The 19961-nt window shown below is 62.8% G+C and overlaps 2 protein-coding genes across 4 annotated transcripts; one reads left to right on the top strand and one right to left on the bottom strand.

Moving 5' to 3' along the window:
* Nucleotides 1-764: 764 nt before the first annotated feature.
* G6PD (glucose-6-phosphate dehydrogenase) lies at nt 765-9013 on the bottom strand. Its single transcript, XM_056108722.1, has 12 exons — nt 8742-9013; nt 8151-8278; nt 3722-3759; nt 3511-3619; nt 2962-3179; nt 2404-2562; nt 2192-2317; nt 1976-2069; nt 1706-1892; nt 1317-1629; nt 1144-1236; nt 765-1066 (listed from the first exon to the last, which is right to left on the bottom strand). The coding sequence occupies exons 2-12, from the start codon at nt 8268-8270 to the stop codon at nt 976-978; spliced, it is 1548 nt and encodes a 515-aa protein (XP_055964697.1). The 5' UTR covers nt 8271-8278; nt 8742-9013; the 3' UTR covers nt 765-975.
* On the top strand, nt 6128-18946 carry IKBKG (inhibitor of nuclear factor kappa B kinase regulatory subunit gamma). Of its 3 annotated transcripts, none has more exons than XM_056108724.1 (10): nt 6128-6364; nt 12475-12676; nt 13598-13809; nt 15096-15214; nt 16187-16339; nt 16607-16703; nt 17322-17465; nt 17552-17694; nt 17768-17829; nt 17926-18946. In XM_056108724.1, exons 2-10 carry the CDS (start codon nt 12490-12492, stop codon nt 18060-18062), a joined length of 1254 nt encoding a protein of 417 aa, XP_055964699.1. In that variant the 5' UTR covers nt 6128-6364; nt 12475-12489; the 3' UTR covers nt 18063-18946. The 3 variants fall into 3 exon arrangements, with proteins under 3 accessions (XP_055964699.1, XP_055964700.1, XP_055964698.1); XM_056108725.1 differs by lacking the exon at nt 6128-6364 and adding an exon at nt 9133-9569 and having other exon boundaries at nt 15099-15214; XM_056108723.1 differs by lacking the exon at nt 6128-6364 and adding an exon at nt 9136-9569.
* The last annotated feature ends 1015 nt before the right edge of the window (nt 18947-19961 follow it).

Genomic DNA, 19961 nt, shown 5'->3' with positions numbered 1-19961 from the left:
CCAGGGGTGGCATTTTCCAACGCCGTGGCTCTCCTTGGGCCAGGCAGATGGCACCATCTGGTGCCGAGCACAGAGAGGTGCAGCCACCGTGAGCAGGTAGGGGTTCAGAATCCCCAGGGCTGCAGGAAGTCACCACTGAAGGTTGGGTGTGTCCTGATGACCGGGTTATGTCCCATCTCCCGCAGCTGGGAGAGTCGCCAGAGAAGATGGGTGGGCAGGAAGGGAGGTGGCACAGAGGCTGGGTGACAGGCAGCCCCTTTCCCCCCACCTCGAAGGTATAGACTGGGGGTATCAAGCTGGGGTAAGGCCAGCTGACCGGGGGAGCCATCACCACAGCCTGGCTTGCACTCAGGTGCTCTGGCTGCCAGTCTGGGGGCGTCCCCACCTCCCCATGACAGGAAGTGTCTGCACTCTCCCTGCTCACCGGTCACTCCCCTGCCCAATCCCAAGTCTGTGTCCTGGAATCTCCCAGGTCACCTGCTTTAGAGACCCTGGGGTACCCCTTGGTCCATGAGCTACCGTGTTTGGTGTGGGCCCCTGGGGGAAAGCCTATGCAAGGGAGGGAGGCAAGGGCCAAAGCTTCTGGGGGTGTCTTGGCCACAGCCAGCTGTGCGCAGGGGCCACTCAGGGACGGAAGCGGGATCGCCCCTGCGCACCAGGGCAGCGCCTTCCGCGGCCCATCCCTTCAATCCCAGATGGGGGCTAGCTCTCCCTGTGTCCTTGACTGGGTGAAGAGACTCAGGCGGAGCAGGCATGTGGCTGGAATGGGTTTAATGGCTGGCGGCCCTGGGGGTGGCCATGGAGTGCAGAGTTGAGCTGGGCAGCGAGGCGCCCCGGGGCCCTGCCAGCGGACGGTTAGGAATGTCAAGTGGCACCAAGGGGGCTGTTCAGCGGGGCTCGGGGGACGACGGTGCCCGTAGCTCTGGTGGGTAGGAGGCGTCGAGGCTGCAGCCGCGGGGGGATGGGCTGCTGGGTTTACAGCTTGTGGGGGTTCACCCACTTGTAGGTGCCCTCATACTGGAAGCCAACTCTCTTCATCAGCTCGTCTGCTTCCGTGGGGCCGCGGCTGCCACACAACAGCATGGGTGTGAGGCTGTGGCCCTCCCCACGGTGCCCACCCCCCCTCAGGGCCGTCCGCCCCACCTGCCATAGACGTAGGGGATTGGCGGCGCCTTCTCATGCTCGATCCGGTGCAGCAGCGGCGTGAAGATCCGCCAGGCCTCACGCAGCTCGTCGCTACAGGGAAGTTCGGGCCATGAGGGCGTGGGCCGTGAGGGCGCGGGGCTGTGTGTGTGTGGGGGGGGGGGCAGCCTCACCTGCGCACGAAGTGCATCTGGCTCCCGCAGAACACGTCCAGGATGAGGCGCTCGTAGGCGTCGGGCAGCTTCACGTTCTTGTAGCGGCTGCCGTAGGTGAGGTCCAGCTCGGACTCCTCGGGGCTGAAGAACATGCCGGGCTTCTTGGTCATCATCTTGGTGTACACTGCCTCGTTGGGCTGCACGCGGATGACTAGCTCATTGCGCTTGCACTGCTGCTGGAAAATGTCACCTGCCACGTCGCGGAACTGCAGCCGCACCTCGGCCTTGCGCTCATTCAGGGCTTTGCCGCAGCGCAGGATGAACGGCACCCCTGGGGCAGATGACAGGTGAGGTGGACTGTGCTGGGCGGACCTGGGCCCCCCTTCCCAGGCAGCCCCGGCACCTACCTTCCCACCTCTCGTTCTGCACGTACAGGACGACGGTCGCAAAGGTAGCAGTGGTGGAGCCTGCGGGCACTGTGGGGTCATCCAAGTATCCCTTGGTGGCCTCTCCCTCTGCGTCTGGGTTCCCCACGTACTGGCCCAGCACCACGTTGTCTGCCTGCACCCCTGAGATGCACTGCAGCACCTTGACCTGCACGTAGTGGGAGATAAGCCTCAGGACCCCCGCAGCTGCAGTGCCCACATGGTGGGAGGAGCCTGAGGGTCCCACCCCACCTTCTCGTTGCGGACGTCGTCCGAACTGGTGGAGGCGGGCTTTTCCATGGCCACCAGGCACAGCATCTGCAGCAGGTGGTTCTGCATCACGTCCCTGGCTCACGGGGAGTGGGGGACATGGCTTAGTTCCAGGGACCCTCTGGCAATAAGACATCTTCCTGACCCCCCTCCGGGAGTGCCCCCAGGAGCCTAGGGTCCCAGTGTTCTGGGCCTCACCGGATAATCCCAAATTCGTCGAAATAGCCCCCGCGGCCCTCGGTGCCAAAGGGCTCCTTGAAGGTGAGGATCACACAGGCAATGTTGTCTCGGTTCCAGATGGGGCCAAAGATCCTGTTGGCGAACCTGCAGAGGGGCGGCTGAGGGCTGCAGCCACATTCCCTGGCACCCTGCCCTCCCCTGCGCCCCACGTCCTGGCAGGCCAGCCCCACCTCAGCACCATCAGGTTCTGCACCATCTCCTTGCCCAGGTAGTGGTCGATACGGTAGATCTGTTCCTCGTGGAACAGTGATGAGATGTGGTCTGACAGCCGGTTGGAGCTCTGCAGGTCCCTCCCAAACGGCTTCTCCACGATGACGCGGGTCCAGCCTCTGCGGGGAGGCCACAGCTGCTGCCCTCGGGACCCCCAGCTTTCCCCCCACTTCCTACATGCCAGCCCCCACAAATGGGGTGGGGAGTCTTCAGGGGCGTGGCTTAGAGGTGGGAGGGAGCCCACAGGGAGAAGGCCCGGCTGGGGCTCCAGGATGCTCAGGGAGCCACACTGCCACCTGGTGGCTGTGACGGGGATCCTGCGAAGCCGCGAGAGGCTGTTTCATGGCGCAACACTGCCATCTCGTGGTGCAGGCTGAGACTGCAGGCAGGCTAGCGCTGGAGGAACTGGGAGGGCGGGCAAGGGTTCCCACTTTCCCGTAGGATTCACCTAGGGGACGTCCAGCGGATCCTGTCCCCTTAACGTTCTGAGGAGAGCTGGCAGGGCAGAGGGGCCTTACGTGGGGCTCATGCAGCTCTCTCGGATGTGCTTGGTCACCGCCTCGTAGACTGTGGGCGGCAAGGCCAGGTAGAAGAGGCGGTTGGATGGTGGCCCCCGATGGAGGCTACTCATGTGCTGGTTGAGGCGTTCATAGGAGGCGCTGTCGTCGTACTGGCCGGCCACATAGGAGTTGCGGGCAAAGAAGTCATCCAGCTTGGCCTTCTCCTCCGGGGTGGCCTGCAGACATGGACGGAGGCACGCCAGTCCCTCCTGGCTCACCTGCTCACCTCCCTTGGGGCTGCTTCCCCATCCCGTCCGCTCTGCAGCTTGGGGGAAGCCTCGGAGAGCGGGCTGCAAACGCAGGGCCTGACTCTGGGCTGACACCCCGCTGCTCTAGATGGGTGCCAAGAGCCTGTAGCCGAGCCCCGAGAGCTGCAGCGAGGGCCTGGCATGCACGTGGCCCGAGGCTGGCTCTCCAAGCACCAGTGTGCTGCTGAGTGAAAATGAGCCCAGGAGCTTCTGCGGTGGTGAAACGGGGGACTCGGCGTGGAGTGGGGTGGCCGCTCACCTTTAAGTAGGGCTCACTCTGCTGGCGGATGGCGGCCACCGTGAGTGGGGAGCGCGCATAGCCCACAATAAAGGTGTCTTCGGGCAGGAGACCGTCCCGGAAGAGCCACCTGAGGGGCAGAGCAGGCACCGGTGGAGAGCAGGACTCGGGGGCCGGCATGCGGGGAGGGAGGGCGGTGCTGGGGGATCTGGGGGGAGGTGGGCAGGCTTACCAGAGAGTGGGGTAGATCTTTTTCTTTGCCAGGTCACCCTGCGGCAGGCGAATAGCATGGTCAGAAGCAGCTACGGGCCAACCTAGACCCCACCCCGCCTCGCTGGCCCTGGCTCAGGGTCACTGTCCGGCCACCTGCAGACCTGTCTTGGCCCGTCTGCCAAGGAGGAGCTTGAACTTGGGCCTGGCCCAACCTTGTATCCCAGCCCCCGCCCCCCGGTTCCAGGGCAAGCAAGTGGAACCAGAGGCTCGTGTTCCCAGCAGGCAGCAGCCGACGGGAGGCCGCTCCTTCAGCGCTGGAATGAGCGGACACGCCGTGCGAGCGAACGCTGAGGTTAGCACACTCGGAGCAGCCGGAGCCCACGCGCGGGGCACTCCGTGGCACAAGTTAGAGAGAGGAGCAGCTACTGGGAAGGGCAGACACAGGACAAGGCAGCGAGTACTGCAAAGTCAAACTTCACACACAGAAACCAACCCAAACAGAGCGACACAGGCACAGCTGGTGTTTGAAAAAGACTCGGACAGCCCACCTGTGGCCACGTGGCTTTTTTCAAAGGCACCAAGAATTAGAGTGCGGCAAGCACACGCAGGGACCACAGAAGCAGGGTGTGCACAACCTGATCCCCCGTCTGACAACGGAGACCAACGGGCAACCGTCTGGGCCAATCAGACCTGCGGAAATGGAGCAAGGGGCCGAGTGAGTGCGGCCAGGGGCAAGGCAGAGCCCTAGAAGCTCTCCTGCCGGCTCCATGCTGCACGGAAGGGGCAAGGTGGGAAATGGAAGATGCGTTTCCTGCTCCACACTCATCCCCAGCGCCCCGCGGTCCGCCCAAGGAGGTGGCAAGAGAAAAAGCCGAATGGGTCTTCCCTATTGCTCTTCTTGAACCCAGCAATCTTGAGCTTCTCAGCAGAGGCAGATAAAGAGCTCCAGGAGAATTCAATCACACAGCCGGGCCAAGAGGGTTATCAACCGGGAAGTCAGAGGGAACTCCCTTCCCTTGATAAGGGATCCCTGGGGAAAGTCCTCCACACTGACACGAAGGGGAAGTGTCCCCACCACCCTCTGAAGCAATCGGAAGAGGAAAACGCGGTAGGGGACAGGAAGGAAGCAGGCCTGTGGGTGGGGGCTGGACACTCAGTCCCTGACCACACTGCCCAGTGGGAAGGCGCGGGCCTGGCATCCGGCTGACCCTGGTTCAATCCTGGGCGCCTGAGTGAGGTGACCCACCCAAAGAGCCAAGTAAGCCACCGGGGCCAGTGAGGGGGGGAGACCTGGAGTTCATCCACGACGTGTACACCACCAGGTATGCCCCCCAAACACGGCAAACCCAAAGCCCACTGCCGACAGGGACTGGGACTGTGGGAGACCCTGCCAGCAGCCACGCTACAGAGATGACTACAGCACATGGGGTGCAGCAAGGCTGCCTGCCGAGAAAAGCTGGTGGCTCCCTGCAAAAAAAAAGACCCCCCCCGGGGGCTGGAGCAATAGTACAGCGGGTAGGGCATTTGCCTTGCATGCAGCCGACCCGGGTTCAATTCCCAGCATCCCATTATGGTTTCCCGAGCATCGCCAGGGTAATTCCTGAGTGCAGAGCTAGGAGTAACCCCTGGGCATTGCTGGGTGTGACCCAAAAGGCAAAAAGAAAGAGAAAGAAACCCCCCAAAGCAGCTTTTGTGTTCACTCAGAGGAAAGGAGCCGAGGCGCACCCCACTAGTAAACGCCCCCTCCCTACACCCTGCGTTTCAACAGAAGAAGAAACTCCTGATGCAGTTCACAGATGGTTTCCAGGTGGATGCCAGGGACTGGGTCTCTCACAAAGCAAGACAGACCCTGAGTCCATCTCGGGGAAGCGTCTTGAACAGACCAAATGGCCGTTGCGGTGAAACGAGACTGGGCCATGACTGGAGCAGGGCTAAGGCGTGAGGCCCACTGTCCCGAGTGTTTGTGGGCAGGTGGCCGCTGGGCGTGGCTCCTCCCCACAGCATTAGGGGCTCTGCAGTGCCTGTGTGTGAGACTCATGCAAGGCAACACACCAAGTTCTGGCCAAGATCAGGCTCAGCCTGAATTTAATAAGCTGGCAAAAGAACAGTCTCCACGGCAGGTGGAAGAGCCGGGAGTAAGCCCGGTCACGGCCCTTGGCAAGCAGTGCAGGGCGCTGTGGCTGGACGCCAAGTGTCAGCGCACGCTCAGCCCAAGGGGTTAAGGAGCTGACCATTCAGCACCCAATGGCCTTCACCGCGGCTCTCAGCAGAGGGTTGATGGGGGACAGGAAGTGAAGCCCCTGGAGCCGGCGGGGAATTCAGGCGCAGGCCTGCTGGAAGGCGGTGGGCTCCCCTAGCCTCTGCTGCCTGCTTGCTCCTGGGCAAGTGCTCGCAGCAGGTGTCCTGAGCTCCCGTGGTCCTGCCCGGAAGTGCCACCTCCTAGGGGAGCCACTGTCCTCTCCACGCCCCAGGGGCCTTCCTGGGCACAGTCAGGCTGTGTTTGCTCAGGACAGATCTCGCTGGGCAGTGATCAGGTGCTGAGTCACGGCGCCGCACAGCCCTGTTTGTTCTCGCCTTCCCTTTGGGATTAACTCGTCTGAGAACCTGCTCGCCTTGTTTGGGCTCAGCCCCTGGACCTGCAAGTCCCTGGAGACACTGCAAGGTAGGCCCGGACCAGCGAGGCCGCGGGAGCCTCCTGCCAGCCTCCCGTCCTTCCCTGCCCCTTCATTTGGCCCCAGGGGACTCAGGGTGACTGAGCAGGAGTAGCCGGTCCCAGGGAGGTGGCAGCGGGATATAGGTCCTTGGTGGCCCGGGCCAAGGGTCCTCCTGGCTTCTCGGCACGAAGCCCTGCTCTGGCTAGCACCCAGCTGGCGGCAGGCCATCGGCCGGGAGACCGGGGGCTGCCGAGTTAAGCTGCTGTGAAGCAGGGGCCTCCGTCTTGCACCCCAGCGCCAGTGAGTCACTTGGCCTTTGGGGGAGAGCCAACGTCATCATGACACAGCAGGAATCTTATCGGCCCTGGGGGCAGGTGGCCCGGCCAGGTCTGAGGGGAGGGAGGGGCTGGGCCACCCAGTCACCCCTTCCAAGCATGGGCTGTGCGGCAGGGAGGGACCGAGCGCCCTGGGGTCCCGTGGGCAGGCAGAGGCCGCAGGGGGCCTTCCTGCCCTTCTGCCCTGCCCTGGCTCCACGCAGGTGAAGCCTGCTCTGGCCCAGGGAAAGTGAGTACCGAGAGTGGCTCACCTGTGGCGGGGAACGGGGCAGAAAGCTCCGCTGGAAGGAAGCTGGGCAGGTGGGCAGGGATTGGGCAAGCAGGTGCCGGCAGAAGGGCAGCGGGAGGGGCAAGTCGTGGCTGGGGGCTGGCATGGCTCCTCCCCAGGCTGCACAGGTGGCCGTGCATGCCCTGGGGCCAGGGCACAGCGTCCTTAGCATCTCCCATTGCTTGTGCCCAGCCGCCCATGGCGCACAGAGGCCGTCTGGCTCGGGTTCAGACGCCCGGAAAGCTCGCGCGTGGCAAATTCTGGAAACTGTTTCACTGCCTGCTGGGAGGCACATGGTGGGAAGTGTTCCAGGTGCCGGCGTGCCAAAGCCTGGCAGGGCGGCAGGGCGCCCCGCCCACGGGAATCTTGGGGGGCACTACCTCCCCCCCACCCTGCCAGTGGGTACTTCCTATTTTGGCTGCAGAAACAAAGGGGAACCTGCACTGTTGCAACCGCAGCTGGGACCCAAGGCCTGTGGGGGTGCCCCAGAGCCTCGAGTCCCTTAGCGCTCCACAGCCATGGGGAGGTCCAGCGAGGGCACACGGCTGGCACCCCATCCTGAGCTGGGCGGCCCTGGCGCCTCTCCTCCTGCATGCTGCTGCGCCCCTTCGGCGTCTGCTCAGAACGACACAGCTGGCAGGGAGCGGGTGAGCCCCCTGTGCCCACGAACAAAGGCGCGATTCCTGAAGAAGCCCACACGGCCACCCTCCCCGGCGGATGGGACACAGGCGGGCGTGCCAAGGGCCTCTCTGCCTGCCCCCACCCTGCCCGGGTCACCCCAGCCCTGCCCGGGCCGGCTTCTCCTTGGCCTTTCCCATCAATACCCAGTGGCGGACCCACTGGCTAGACAACAGGGCTGGCAGCTCAAGCAGCGTCAGAAGTCGCGGCCAAGTAATGGTGGGTAGTGCAAGAGGAGGTGTGGCTCCCCACGGCAAAGGACAGGGCTGGGAAGAGCCCTGCTGGGCGACATCTGTGAACTACTAAAGAGGTCTGAAAAAGGAGCAGTGCCAGACAGTCCCCATGGGCCTCTGGGCCGCAGGACAGGGCTGCAGGCCGCAGCTGGGCAGATCCCAGACACCTGCATGTGTGCAAACTGTGCTGGGGGGTCGGCACTGGGCAGGAGTGGCAAGGAGGGGACGGGAAGGGGGTCCTGACGCCCAGCCGCGCTCTGAACGGGCTCTTCTGACTCACCGAAGCCCCCATGATGATGAAAACATGTGTGTCCGACGGGTGGAAGGCGTGATCCTGGTACAGCTCTTCCCGCAGGATCCCACACACCTGGGTACGGCTCAGGGCCACCTGCTGTGCCATGATGCTCACTGGCAGCATGAGAACAGGACAGCGTGAGAAACTGGTCCCTCACCCGCCGCCACTCTGGCCTCTCTCATCCGGCTGATGGCCGATTAGATTATTGAAAGCAGGCGCGGGCAAGCAGGGAGGGGCCAGGATCGGTGGGGTGGAGGGGGATTGTGACACAGTGGCCGCTCTGGGCGTTATGGACTCCAGGTGGGGGAGCGCCTCGACTCTGCAGGCGCACCACATGCCCGGCCGGCCATCCCAGCGTGAGCCTGTGCAGGTGATGGAGTGCAGACTGGCGGGAGAGCCGGCCGGTGTCTGACCCTCCTTGGAGGGCGGGGGGCTCAGTCTCCCCAGGGGTCCACGGTGGAGGGGGGAATGCAAGGGACCAGGGAGCAGGCTACGACCCTCTGGATCCTGGCCCGCGCCAGAGCACGGCCGCCGAAGGGCCTCCTGGGGCCGCGCGGCGCCCGCCCGCCCCCTTACCTAAGCCTCACTGCTGTCGGTGGCGCCCGCAGCCCCGGAGTTCACGGCAGTTTCCGGGGGCTGCGTCCCGCCGGCCCATTTAACTGGTGGGGGCGGGCGCCTAGGCTGAGCTGACCGGCCTCAGGCGAGGCTCGCGGGCGGGGCCACGGAGCGCCCCGCCCACCGGGGCCGGGGCGGGGCTAAGGCGCGGCCAGGTGCGCGCGCACCCCCGGCGCCCGCCCGCGCGCGCCCCCGCCCAGAGCGCCTGCGTCGGGGGCACCGGGGCGGCTCGCTGCCCGTGCCCTCCCGTGCGCCTCGCCCGCGACCCTCTCCGAGGCCCCCCGCAGCCGGGCGCCGCCGCCCTCGCGGAGGGCTCCACTTCCGCCGCTATGTGGCCCCGCCCCCGGCCGTGCGGGCTACGGCGAGCCCCGCCCCCGCCTGAACGGTGGCCGGCTGCGGGTCGGCGTGGGCCGCCAGCCCGCCCCGTCGCGGCTCCTCCCCCGGCCGGGACGGCTCGGCCTGGCACGCGGCGGCCAGACGCCCCAGAAGGAAACGCGCGGGCGGGGCATGTCACTGGGCTGCGGCCCGCGGGCCGGATGCGGCTCCGAGGCGCGGGCTTCCCGCCGGAGCAGCCTTCCTCGCACCTCGCACCCCGGGGCGGGGCGGGGCTTGTGCGTTCTACTTCCGGATCCCACCGCGATGACACCGGAAGCAGGAAGTGGGGATTTCTGTCACCGGACGAGGGCAGGGCGGCCTCGGAGCCGGGACTTTCTCGGAGCCCCGGGGCCCTAGGAGCGCTCGCGGCCCGCCGCTGCCGCCTTTCTCACTCCAGTCCGACTCTGCTGACAGGTTGGTCCCCTTGCCAGAAGGCACGGTGCTGTCGGTGGCAGTTCCACTGTCTCCGAGACGCCCCCAGACGTCAGGCTCCGCGTCTGTTGGGCCCCTGCCCGCTTCTGCCCTGCGCTTCTACAGCCCCGTCCTGCGAGGGCTGAACCCACGACCCCGTAGGCTCCAGTGGCCAGCGGGGGAGTTTCCGCGGCCGCTAAGTCTGGCCACGCCCCCAGGTCGGAGTGACGGTTCCAGTTCTGGGATGTTTTCGGTTCATCAGTTTGACTTCGCTCGGGGTGATTAGATTCCCCTAGGAGGTGTCACATGCAGTCCGACGGAGTTGTATCGCACCGCGGGTGCTTCCGAGTGCTCGCTTGGCAGAGCAGGTCACGATGATCGACCCGGTGTCAAATTATTTCTGTAACCTGCAGATCAAAGGGCCATCCTCTCACCTTCGAGGAACAACCAGGAGGCCACTGTAGCAAGGGCAACGTTCTGGGAGAGGAAGCCAGTGGGGACCTGATGGTCCGAGAGATTGGTTGAGCGATGCTGGCGTTCATGTAGAGAGCCAAGAGGCCGGTGCTGATCTGAGAAGGGACTCGATTACTTACCTTGCAGTTTACCTTGGAGGCTTCTTGTGCCCCCGTAGGGGAGCACAGAAGGTGGCTGCAGAGGTAGCAACAGGGAACCGACTACGAGGTTATAGCTCTCTTTGGGGTGAGAGAAAGTGGCGTTTGGAGCGGCCTGACAGATGTGCTGGGTGTACTGGGTAAAGGGGTGTACTGGAATCCGTCTCCGGCTTCTGCAGAGATCAGTGGGAGTTGATTTCCGATGGCTGTTTTCACTATTAGTTCATTGTGATAGAAGTTACCTACCATACAGTTCAATGTGTTTGGGACTTTGTGGGACTTTGTGTGGCTTTGTCCAGGGAGTTTGGCCCAGGGCCTCAGATGTGCAACCCATGGCGACACTGAACCACCAAGTTAATCATATTTGTTCAGTCTTCACTTTTCGGCATCCCAGAAAGAACCCTCCTGGCCCTTTCCCAGTCACTTCTATGGTCCCTCTCTTCCCATCCCAAGAGTACTGAGTTTTCTGTCTCCACATGTTTATTCCTGCCATATCTTATATATGGAATAATGCACGTGGTGTTTTGCGACTTGTCTCCTTTTTAGCATAACGTTTGAAAAATTCATCTGTTTGGGGGGGTAGGCAGGCCACACCCAGCAAGGCTCAGAGATCAGTCTTGGGGATGCTCAGGGAATCTTATGGGTACTGGGGATTTTGCTGGGGCTCAGCACCTGATCCCCTGTCCTATCTCTGGCCTCCATCCATGTTTCAGTCTGCGGATATGCTCTGTTTTGGTGGTTCTTCAGGGGATGGTGTTTGGGTCGTTTCCGCCCTGGCTGCTGCGAGGAATGCTGCTATGAGCATTCGAGTGTAGACATGCCTTTGTGTTGCTCGGGGGTAGATGCCTCAGAGTTTCCTCCACTATTTTCAAGTGCACTTCAGCTGCCATCTGTCAGGATAAGAACATGCACATCTAAGAAAAGGTTTGGGAGACAAATGCAGCCAGAAGGCTCAGCCCTGGAATGGCCATGGGAGTGGCTGAATGTTGCCTGGGCCGCTCACTGCCATACCTCCTGCCAGCCTTCCTGGGCTTACCGTCCTGGCCACTAAAGGCCAGAAAGTTGGGGACTCTGGGGAGGGCAGTGTTTTGGGTTGTTTTGGAGCCACACCCAGCAATGTGCAGGGCTTATTTGTGACTCTGCATGCAGGCATCACTCCCGGTGGGCTGGGGAACCCTATGGGGTCCTGAGGATGGAACCTAGCTGCTGTGCTGTGCCTCCGGCTTCAGGGAAGGGCAGTTTTGGGGAGATTGCTTTGCTGAGGCCGGGGCACACATTGAGTTGGTCTGGGAGTCTGGAGTCAATAACAGAGGTCAGTGTTAAGTTAGAGGTTCAGGTTGAGAGGCCACATGGAGAGAAGAGAGGGAACCTTGCCCCACTGAAGATTATAGGCAGAAACTGGGTGGGGGCAGCCGCTGGTCAGGTGCCCAGGCCAAACTGGGTGTCCCTTCACATTGATTCCCGCTCCACCACCTGTCGTCTCCTTTCCCCACTCCTACATCCTGATAGGGTCCTTGGGTTTGCCTGCTATTCCTCTAGGTTTTCCTGGCCCCCTCCATGACACTGAAATGCAGCCCCTATGGCAGGCTCCAGGCGCTCCCCAGAAAGTGCCCTTTCCTAGGTGTGCTGAGACAGATGACCCTGGATGCAGGTCTTGGACGGGCAGTTTCTGGGACACTGGAGGTGGGTATGGGACTCAGGGCTACAGCTCTTTCATGTATAGGGTGCTGAGTTCCATCCTCAGCACCATGTCAGGTAAAATCCGGTCTATGTGGTGGGCCAGGGAGCACCTGTCAGGCACTGCCTCTGGGTGCCAACCCTGGTACCATTTGGCCACCTAGGGGTAGCCCTGCCGGCCCCCAGTGCTGCTCAGAGGCTCTGCTCATCCTTCCTCGTGGCCGCCTCACACTGATCTCTGGGGTCTTTCTTGTGGCTTTGCCCACTCTCTCAGCTCCTACTTGGAAGTGTGTACTGGTGGTGAGTCTTATACCCAGATACTACACTTCCCTCCCAAAGTGGTGCCTCCCAAGCCCACCTCTGGGTGAAATTTCTGGCTATTCGGGGGACCCACGGTCACTCCTGGTGAGAATCACTGTGCTGATATATGGTGCCACCCTAAGGGCTGGTGGTACCTGGGGGCACCTAGGACTCGAGAGCGGTTGTGCAGTGCGGGGTTCTCCATCTGGGTCCATGTGCAGGCCAGACACGCACCCCTGGTCCCTGAGCCATCTCCTGAGGTGGAGGTGGTGCTGGCTGTCCTTCCCTGGACCCCTGATAGCCCTGCCTGTGTCTTGCAGCCGCCGGTGTGTTGGATGAGCAGACTGCCCCGCAAGAGCCCACCTTGCGAGATGGTGCAGCCGAGTGGTGGCCCGGCTGGGGAGCAGGACGGGCTGGGTGGTGACACTTCCGTGGGAAAGCCGGCCATGCCACACGTACCCACGGAGCACGCTGGCCCTGACACCTTCCAGCGCTGCCTGGAGGAGAACCAGGAACTCCGAGGTGAGCAGCCTCCGGCACTCTGGAGAGGGGAGCCTGAAGTGGCCAGGCTGGGCTCTGGGCACCATTCCATCCCTCCACCTGTCCCTCCTCACCCCATCTTCTAATCTGAATTTCTGTCTCCTGCTGGTGTCGGCTTCCTCACCTTTCTGTGTGCCGCCCTCAGTGCTGCTACAGTTATGACAGCTGACTGTCCCCAGCTGTTGGCACAGGGTTGGCTAGGCATTGGCAGCCAGGTGGGCAGAGACAGATTGTGTGGGGTCCCCATCTCAGGCTCTAGCTCCTTGTCTGGCCTGTGTTTGGCTCCCCGAAGCCTGGGTTCTGGAGTGAGCTCCAGGTTCAGGAGTCGGGCTGAGCACGATGGTTGGTGGCAGTCTCAGGCTTCCCCTACCGGGCCCCATGCTAAGGTGTGACTCCCATGAACAAAAGGTGTGGCAGTGACACTTGGAGCTGGTTGCTTGGGCCTTGGGTCCCTCCACCTCATGTCTGGGACAGAGGGCGGTCTGGGGACAGCTCCATCGGGCACCAGGCCAGGACAGATGGGACTCGAGTGCTCTTTGCGTTCATGAAAGCCACTACCCCCACCGGCTTCAGTGGGCTGCAAGAAGCTGAGGCACCCTCAGCCGTGCTGGATGGTGGGCCCCAAAGTCTCTGCAGGGGAGGAGTCCCAGGAGGGCAGACTGCAGCCACATTCAGTTGCCATCCTGGGACCCTCCTGGCTAGTTTCCAGCTCGTGCTCATGTGCTCTGCGGCTTGCTGACGTGGGGCACCCTCCTCGTTTTGACTAGGGTGCTGCCTCCTACAAGCTTTTTGGCACAGGCACATCTGTCTGAACGTATTTCCAGCTCTCCCCATGGCTGGGGTCCCTGGGGCAGGCAGGCCGCCCGGTGCTCACCCCTTACCCCTGCTGTCTGCCATGGTCAGATGCCATCCGTCAGAGCAACCAGATGCTGCGGGAGCGCTGCGAGGAGCTGCAGAGGGTGCAGGGCGGCCAGCGGGAAGAGAAGGACTTCCTGTTGCACAAATTCCGGGCGGCTCGCGCGCTTGTGGAGAGGCTGCGCGCGTGCACACTGGAGCTGCGGCAGCAGCGCGCGCAGGCACTGCAGGAGCTGGAGCACCTCAAGAGATGCCAGCAGGTAGGGGCCCCTGGAGCCCCGGGCGCTACCATCCCACTCCTGTGCCAGCCAGAGGGCTGGAGTCACGGCTCTGTACCGTCTAGTAGAGCCCTGGGATGGAAGTGGGAACAGGCCGCATGGAGTCTCGGAGGGTGGGGAGGGGGGGCAGGATTCTTGGTGGATGGTGATGGGCCTGGGGTAGCACCTACGGGGAACTGGTCAAGTTGGAACTGTCCAGACCCTGACTCCAGCGAAGGCCTGTGCTCTCTTCTGGGGCGAGGACATTTGTGTCAGCCCCAGAGAACTCAGGTACAGTCACAGCCAGTGACTAAAGAAGCCTGGCATTAGCTCCGTCTGTTTGCTGGACCTTTTGAAGCAGTGGCCCTCGGGGCCTGGTGCGGTGTGTCCAGGCTGGCCCCACCAGACCTTGGCGCTGTTCTCGGAAGGAGGCCTCTCTACTTTCCCTTTGCCTCAGGCTGTTGGTGCAGGCTTGGTTTCTCACGGGGAGGCCGTTGGAGCACCAAAGCAGTTGGAACACCATCCTTTCATCTGGATGAACCCAGCTCCCCTTCCCGAAAGGGCTTCTGGGAACTAGGCAGCCACCCCCACCCCCATTGTTGCTCAGTGGTGCCTGTGGCTGCTGGGGTGTGGGGACCTAAGAGATGGGACCACAGACTTTGAGCTGTGTGCTGGAATGAGGTTTGCGGCTGGAGCTGCCTTTGTGGACTTCCCGGAGAGCACTTTGGAGAAGCTCTCCCAGGGCACAAGTTGCCCCAGCAGGATGTGGGGACAAGGAGCATGGAGGCTACTCACACGGGGCACTCGGAATGCTGAGCTGCCCCTGACACAGTGTGTGGGGGACCATCTTTGGCCCTTGAATCCAGGGTCGCCCCTCCCCCCAGAGGCAGGGGAACATGCACTGCCCTCACCCACACTCACCTCCCTGACCACCTGCGCCCGCCCCAGAACCTAGAGAGCAGCACTGCTGCCAAAGCTGAGGGTGTGCTCAGCGGCACCCCCAGGGGTCCCGGCTTGATCAGTACACCCCAACCAGGGGCTCTGAGCCAGTGAGTTGAGGGGTGCTCGGGCCAGCAGGGGCCAGGTACGGCGGAGAGACCACACTTGGGGTTCGGTAGGGAAGATCGGCGCATGTGTGAGTTTGGCAGCTGCTGGCCCTGAAGGCTTTGTGTGTGGGGACTGCACAGGGGTCCCCGTTGTTGGGGGTTACGCATGCGTTGCCCTTAGCACCTCTTGGGTGGGAGGTGCAGAGCGGCACTAACAGGTGGCAGTGGCATCTCATCCTGCAGCAGATGGCTGAAGACAAGGCGTCCGTGAAGGCACAGGTCACATCCCTGCTGGGGGAGCTGCAGGAGAGCCAGAGTCGTCTGGAGGTTGCCACCCAGGAGCGACAGGCGTTGGAGAGCAAGTGAGTGGGGGCAGGCTCTCCAGACTGTGGGCGAGGTATATTTCGGGGTTGCAGGGGTCCTCCAAACACACTGTTGAGGTACCGCCTGGAATCCCGAGAGGCACAAGATACAGACTGGGTGGGGGCAGCCCAGATCCACCCTCGCTTCTTTGACGGGGCCCAGGGAGCTCAGCTTCTGGTGTTTGTATTGGCCACTGGGCAGTGGTTTCCTCCAGACCCTCAGCTCCCTGAATCCTAGATGAGAGTAGGTGCTTGGCCAAGGCACCTCCAGCCCCACACAGAGCACTCCGCCACACGAAACTCTTCTCCACTCAGCAAAGCACCATGTGTCATGTGGAGCACCCCACTCTGGAGTACCGTGTCTGCCAGGCATGGGCCCCTGCACAGAGCCCCCCGGCTGTGGCCACAGGGATGGAAGGACAGCAGCTGTCACCCCACTGGCCACTTAGCCTTCTCAGGGGTGGGGGCCTTTCAGTGGGGGTCCAAGCTCCAAGTTGGGGCTCATGCCTGCGCTGCCCTCCACACAGATGCTTGGAGTGGGCAGTGGGGCATGTGCGCCGGCTGGGTCCCCAGTGCCCTGGCTCCCCGAGCGAGCCCGGCTCTTCCCTCTGTAGATTCGTCTGTGTTGTCTGAGCTTCCCATGCCCGTGCCTGGGCACCGCCTCCTGCCCAGAAGCCCCCTTGCCCACTGCCTGTAAAGTGGAGTGGGAAGATTGGGGGGCTGTGTGGAGGGACCCAGGACCAAGACTGGCTGTGAGGGCATACAGAAGAGTTCCCTGACTTATGTCGGTGGGCTCTGAGATGCCCGTGGAGCTGCGAGGGGCGTTCTGCTCCCGCAGACTCCTCTGCCCAGCCTGAGCACGCTCAGCTACCGGTACTGCTTCTCCTGGGACCCTCGACTGGCTGTCCTGCCAGCTCGCACGGCGTTCCCCTTGGGTGGGCTGTGCTGTGACTGCCCCTTCACCCCTGCCAGGGTACGGGCGGCCAGCGAGCAGGCCCGGCTGCTGGAGAGCGAGCGGGAGGCACTGGAGCAGCAGCACTGCGTGCAGTTGGACCAGCTGCGCATGCAGAACCATAGCATGGAGGCGGCGCTGCGCATGGAGCGCCAGGTCGTCTCCGAGGAGAAGTAAGTGTCTGGGAACCGCCTTCCGTTTTCTGCGCCCCGTGCTCAGTCCAGCCATCTCCTGACTCCCTCTGTCTGACACGGAGACCGGCCTCTCTGCAGAGGGGGCACACTTGGGCCGCAAATGTTTCTTTCCACCCTCTGTAACATGGTGGCTTTCAGGAAAACACTGCTTGCAAAGTGCCGCCCACCCTAGCAGAGACCCCAAAAGGTTCAGAGTGCCCCAGAAAGCCCCCTGTACTCGGGGCCTGAGCCATTGCTCTCTTGCAGGCGGAAGCTGGCCCAGCTGCAGGTGGCCTATCGTCAGCTCTTCCAGGACTATGACAACCACATCAAGAACAGCATGGGGAGCAGTGAGCGGAACCGGGTAAGCTGAGCAGGGCCTCCTCTGCTGTCTGCCAGGAGACCTGTCTGAGCCGTGTCGGGCTGCTATGTGCCCGCGGGCCCTCCTGCCCACCAGCATTGACCGCGCTCCTGGCTCAGTGCCTGCTGGCCCAGGGAAAGCCCAGAGATGTAAATTTCCCAGCGTCCGCAGGCCGCGGGGAGCCCTTGTCTACTCTCGGCTTGTCAGACCTGTCCTGGGTGCAGTTTCGAGCAGTCCCGGGTCACCAAGGGGGTTATTAAGCATGAAGAGGCCCTGGGCAGGCCATGCCGAGGCAGGCCTCCGGCCGGGCCCCACGAGGAGGAGCTTGGAGTGTGGCTTTGATCTCATGGAAGTGGCTGCGGGGGTGGGAGGCTGAGTGTTTGTCAGGGCGATGCCTCTGGGGCTGCGAGTCTCTGGGGCTCAAGGTGCAAGTTTGCGGGGGGTGGCACTCACGAGGGACTGGCAGAACTGGGCATCTTGTCACGTGCTGGGCTATGTGCCTCGAGGAAGGAATTGTCGGGTGAGCTCAGAGCTTGCGACCCCCAGCAGCCTGCCTCTCTGGGGCTTCGTCCTCCCCCTGGGTGCCTCCCCCCACCTCCGTCAGCCCCTGCGCATCCCCAGGGAACGCAGCTGGAAGACCTGAAGCAGCAGCTGCAGCAGGCTGAGGAGGCACTGGTGGCCAAGCAGGAGGTGATTGACAAGCTGAAGGAGGAGGCGGAGCAGCACAAGATTGTGATGGAGACAGTGCCGGTGCTGAAGGCCCAGGTGAGGCCCTCCCTGCTCCGGTGCTCGGGAAGGGAAGGGCCCACGAGGGCCACGGACCCTGCCACTGCCCCTGTTTCCTTGGCCAGGCGGACATCTACAAGGCTGACTTCCAGGCCGAGAGGCAGGCCCGGGAGAAGCTGGCCGAGAAGAAGGAGCTGCTTCAGGAGCAGCTGGAGCAGCTGCAGCGGGAGTATGGGCGCCTGAAGGTCAGCTGCCAAGAGTTGGCCAGGTGAGCCTTGGCCAGCCCCGGGGCTGCTCCCTTTGTTCAGCGCCCCTGACTTCTCGTGGCTTCATTTTCAAAGGATCGAAGATTTGCGGAAGCGGCACACGGAGGCCTCACAGCCCCCCTTACCTTCAGTGCTCGGTGAGTGCTGGGGCCCAGGCGGTCTTTGGGGCATCCCGGTCCCTGTAGGGCTGGCCTCCGTCACTCACAGGCACCCTGCCCCCGCTGTCTCCCCAGATCACCCCTTTCACCAGGTCCTGCCCAACGCCAGGAGCCCCCCTGAGGAGCCGCCTGACTTCTGTTGCCCCAAGTGCCAGTACCAGGCCCCCGACATGGACACGCTGCAGATCCACGTGATGGAGTGCATCGAATAGGCCTGGCTGGCCGCGGGTGCTGCCCTGTCCCGGCCCCCTCTGGGTGGTGTGCTGCTGTGCCCACCTGCTGCAGTCCCTTCCGGGCGCGCGTGCTGTCTGTTGCCCGCCCCGGCGCACTCTGAGCTGCAGCTCTGCACCTGGCCTGACTCTGCTCATTTCCTCCCTTGGCTTAACCACTTTCCTCAGTGCCTCTACTGCGCGCACAGCTGCTGGGGCTGTCAGGCCTTGCGGCAGGGCCCCTTTGGGGACCAGTTCCCCAGGCCACTGGCCGCTTCGTCACACCCTTGTCACTGGCTCGCATTGCCCAGTGTCTCTGACTGTCTCCAAAGCCGCACTGTTTCCACCATGTCCTTCCCCAGTGGGCTGGAGCCATGCTCTGAGGAGAGGACCCCACAGTGGCCTTTTGGATTTTGCTTGGACGGGCTGCTGTGTCCCTGACGCTCCTATTCTCCCTGTTTCTTCTTTGGTTGTCACATGCTCAGTCCCTCCACCTGCTCTGGGGCTGGGGCTGACATGTGGCTTCGCTTCCTGCACCTGGGCCCACTGTTCACAGCGTGCTGCCTGCCTAGCCCAGCGGAGCTCCCGGGAGGCCCTGTCACACTGGCTTGGCCGTGCCTGCCGTCTGCACCGGGCTGCACCCTACCCTGGCTGTTCTGGACTCGGTTCGGTGCTGCCAAGTGCAGACTGGCCGGCACTGCTCTTCCCCTTGGCCTCTGCAGCCCAGGAGACCTATGGGGCCACCTTGCGGGACTGCATCGCAGGCATATGTGCTGTCCCTCTGGTGGCCACAGCAGCGACCGTCATTGTGTTGTTTTCTTGCAAGGCTTTGGGACCACCTGTGTGTTTCCTGTGCTGTGCTAACAACCATGAATCTGGTGGCCTTAGACTGTGCTGTGCTTTGTCCCTGTTCTGGAGCCCAGAAGCTGGATGGTCTGGGATGGTCGGGTGGGTCTGTTCCGGGGGGGGGGGGGAGTGGCTCCCTGGGACAGCCTCATTCTTGGTGGCTGGGTGCACCTCTCTAGTAGCTGCCTAAGGTTCCATGGCCCCCACTCTTCACTGCTGGTTTCAGCTTCTCGGGACTCAGCACCCAAGCATCAAAGCTGACATTGACCTTCGCCGTCTGCCAACACCTTTGCCAAGGAAGGTCATAGTCACCTGCAGTTTGGGAGGTGCCTACTGGAACAGCTCTGTTAGGCAACAGTGGTGGGGTCTTGGGACGCAGAGGCACTCGGGGAAGGTGCTTGCATGGGCATGTGCTCACCTTTACTGAGTCAGGCTCCTGAAAGGGGTTCGGCAGGCACCCTACATGCTTGTGAAGCTTATCTGTGTACAAAGCTGGAACTGGGGGCCAGAGCGATAGTATAGTAGGAGTAAGGTGCTTGCCTTCCAGTGTCCCCAAGAATCCCTGAGCGCAGAGCCAGGAATAAGCCTGGGGCAACAGGTGTGGCCCCAAAACAACTTTGACAAAGCCTGAAGATAACCATGATGTCCTCGCCCCTGCTCCCCCGCCAGTGACCCTGAGCTAGGCACCAAGGTCTCCAAGCCTTGCCACATTCCCCCAAAGTGGGGGGCTGCTTAGCTGTAGCCCCTCGGCTTTCGTGGGCCTGGGTTTGGAGGTGAACCCCCAGCGGCAGGCACCTGCATTCCCTCTGCTGCCCCTGGCCCACAAAACATTCCCAGTCCTGGAGAGGTCTCCCATTGGGCTCAGAACCAACCTGGGCTCAGCCAAGTGTGCAATGTGACTGGGGACCTTTCCCCTTGCTGGGGAAGCTCTGGACTCGAGAGTCACTGTGTGCCCAGGCGTGGGCAGACCAGCCCCACTCTGGGCCCTGTCTCTGGGGTCCTCACTCACTTGCTCCTGAGGGGTGCTGGGCTGAGGGTAGCGGGCTGCGGCAGAGA

Source organism: Sorex fumeus, unplaced genomic scaffold, assembly GCF_029834395.1.
Source record: "Sorex fumeus unplaced genomic scaffold, SorFum_2.1 ptg000232l, whole genome shotgun sequence".
NCBI lineage: Eukaryota > Metazoa > Chordata > Mammalia > Eulipotyphla > Soricidae > Sorex > Sorex fumeus.
This window is presented reverse-complemented; position numbering and strand designations above follow the sequence as displayed.

Bases quoted from the DNA above. Each gene is read 5' to 3' on its own strand.
- G6PD (XM_056108722.1), bottom strand. From the start codon at position 8,270: ATGGCACAGCAGGTGGCCCTGAGCCGTACCCAGGTGTGTGGGATCCTG. The intron at 3,180-3,510 runs GTGAGCGGCCAC...CCATGTCTGCAG, and splicing joins AGAGTGAGCCCTACTTAAAG to GCCACCCCGGAGGAGAAGGC. The intron at 1,630-1,705 runs GTAGGTGCCGGG...CATCTGCCCCAG, and splicing joins GCAGAACGAGAGGTGGGAAG to GGGTGCCGTTCATCCTGCGC.
- IKBKG (XM_056108724.1), top strand. From the start codon at position 12,490: ATGAGCAGACTGCCCCGCAAGAGCCCACCTTGCGAGATGGTGCAGCCG. The intron at 16,340-16,606 runs GTAAGTGTCTGG...GCTCTCTTGCAG, and splicing joins CAGGTCGTCTCCGAGGAGAA to GCGGAAGCTGGCCCAGCTGC. The intron at 17,466-17,551 runs GTGAGGCCCTCC...TTCCTTGGCCAG, and splicing joins TGCCGGTGCTGAAGGCCCAG to GCGGACATCTACAAGGCTGA.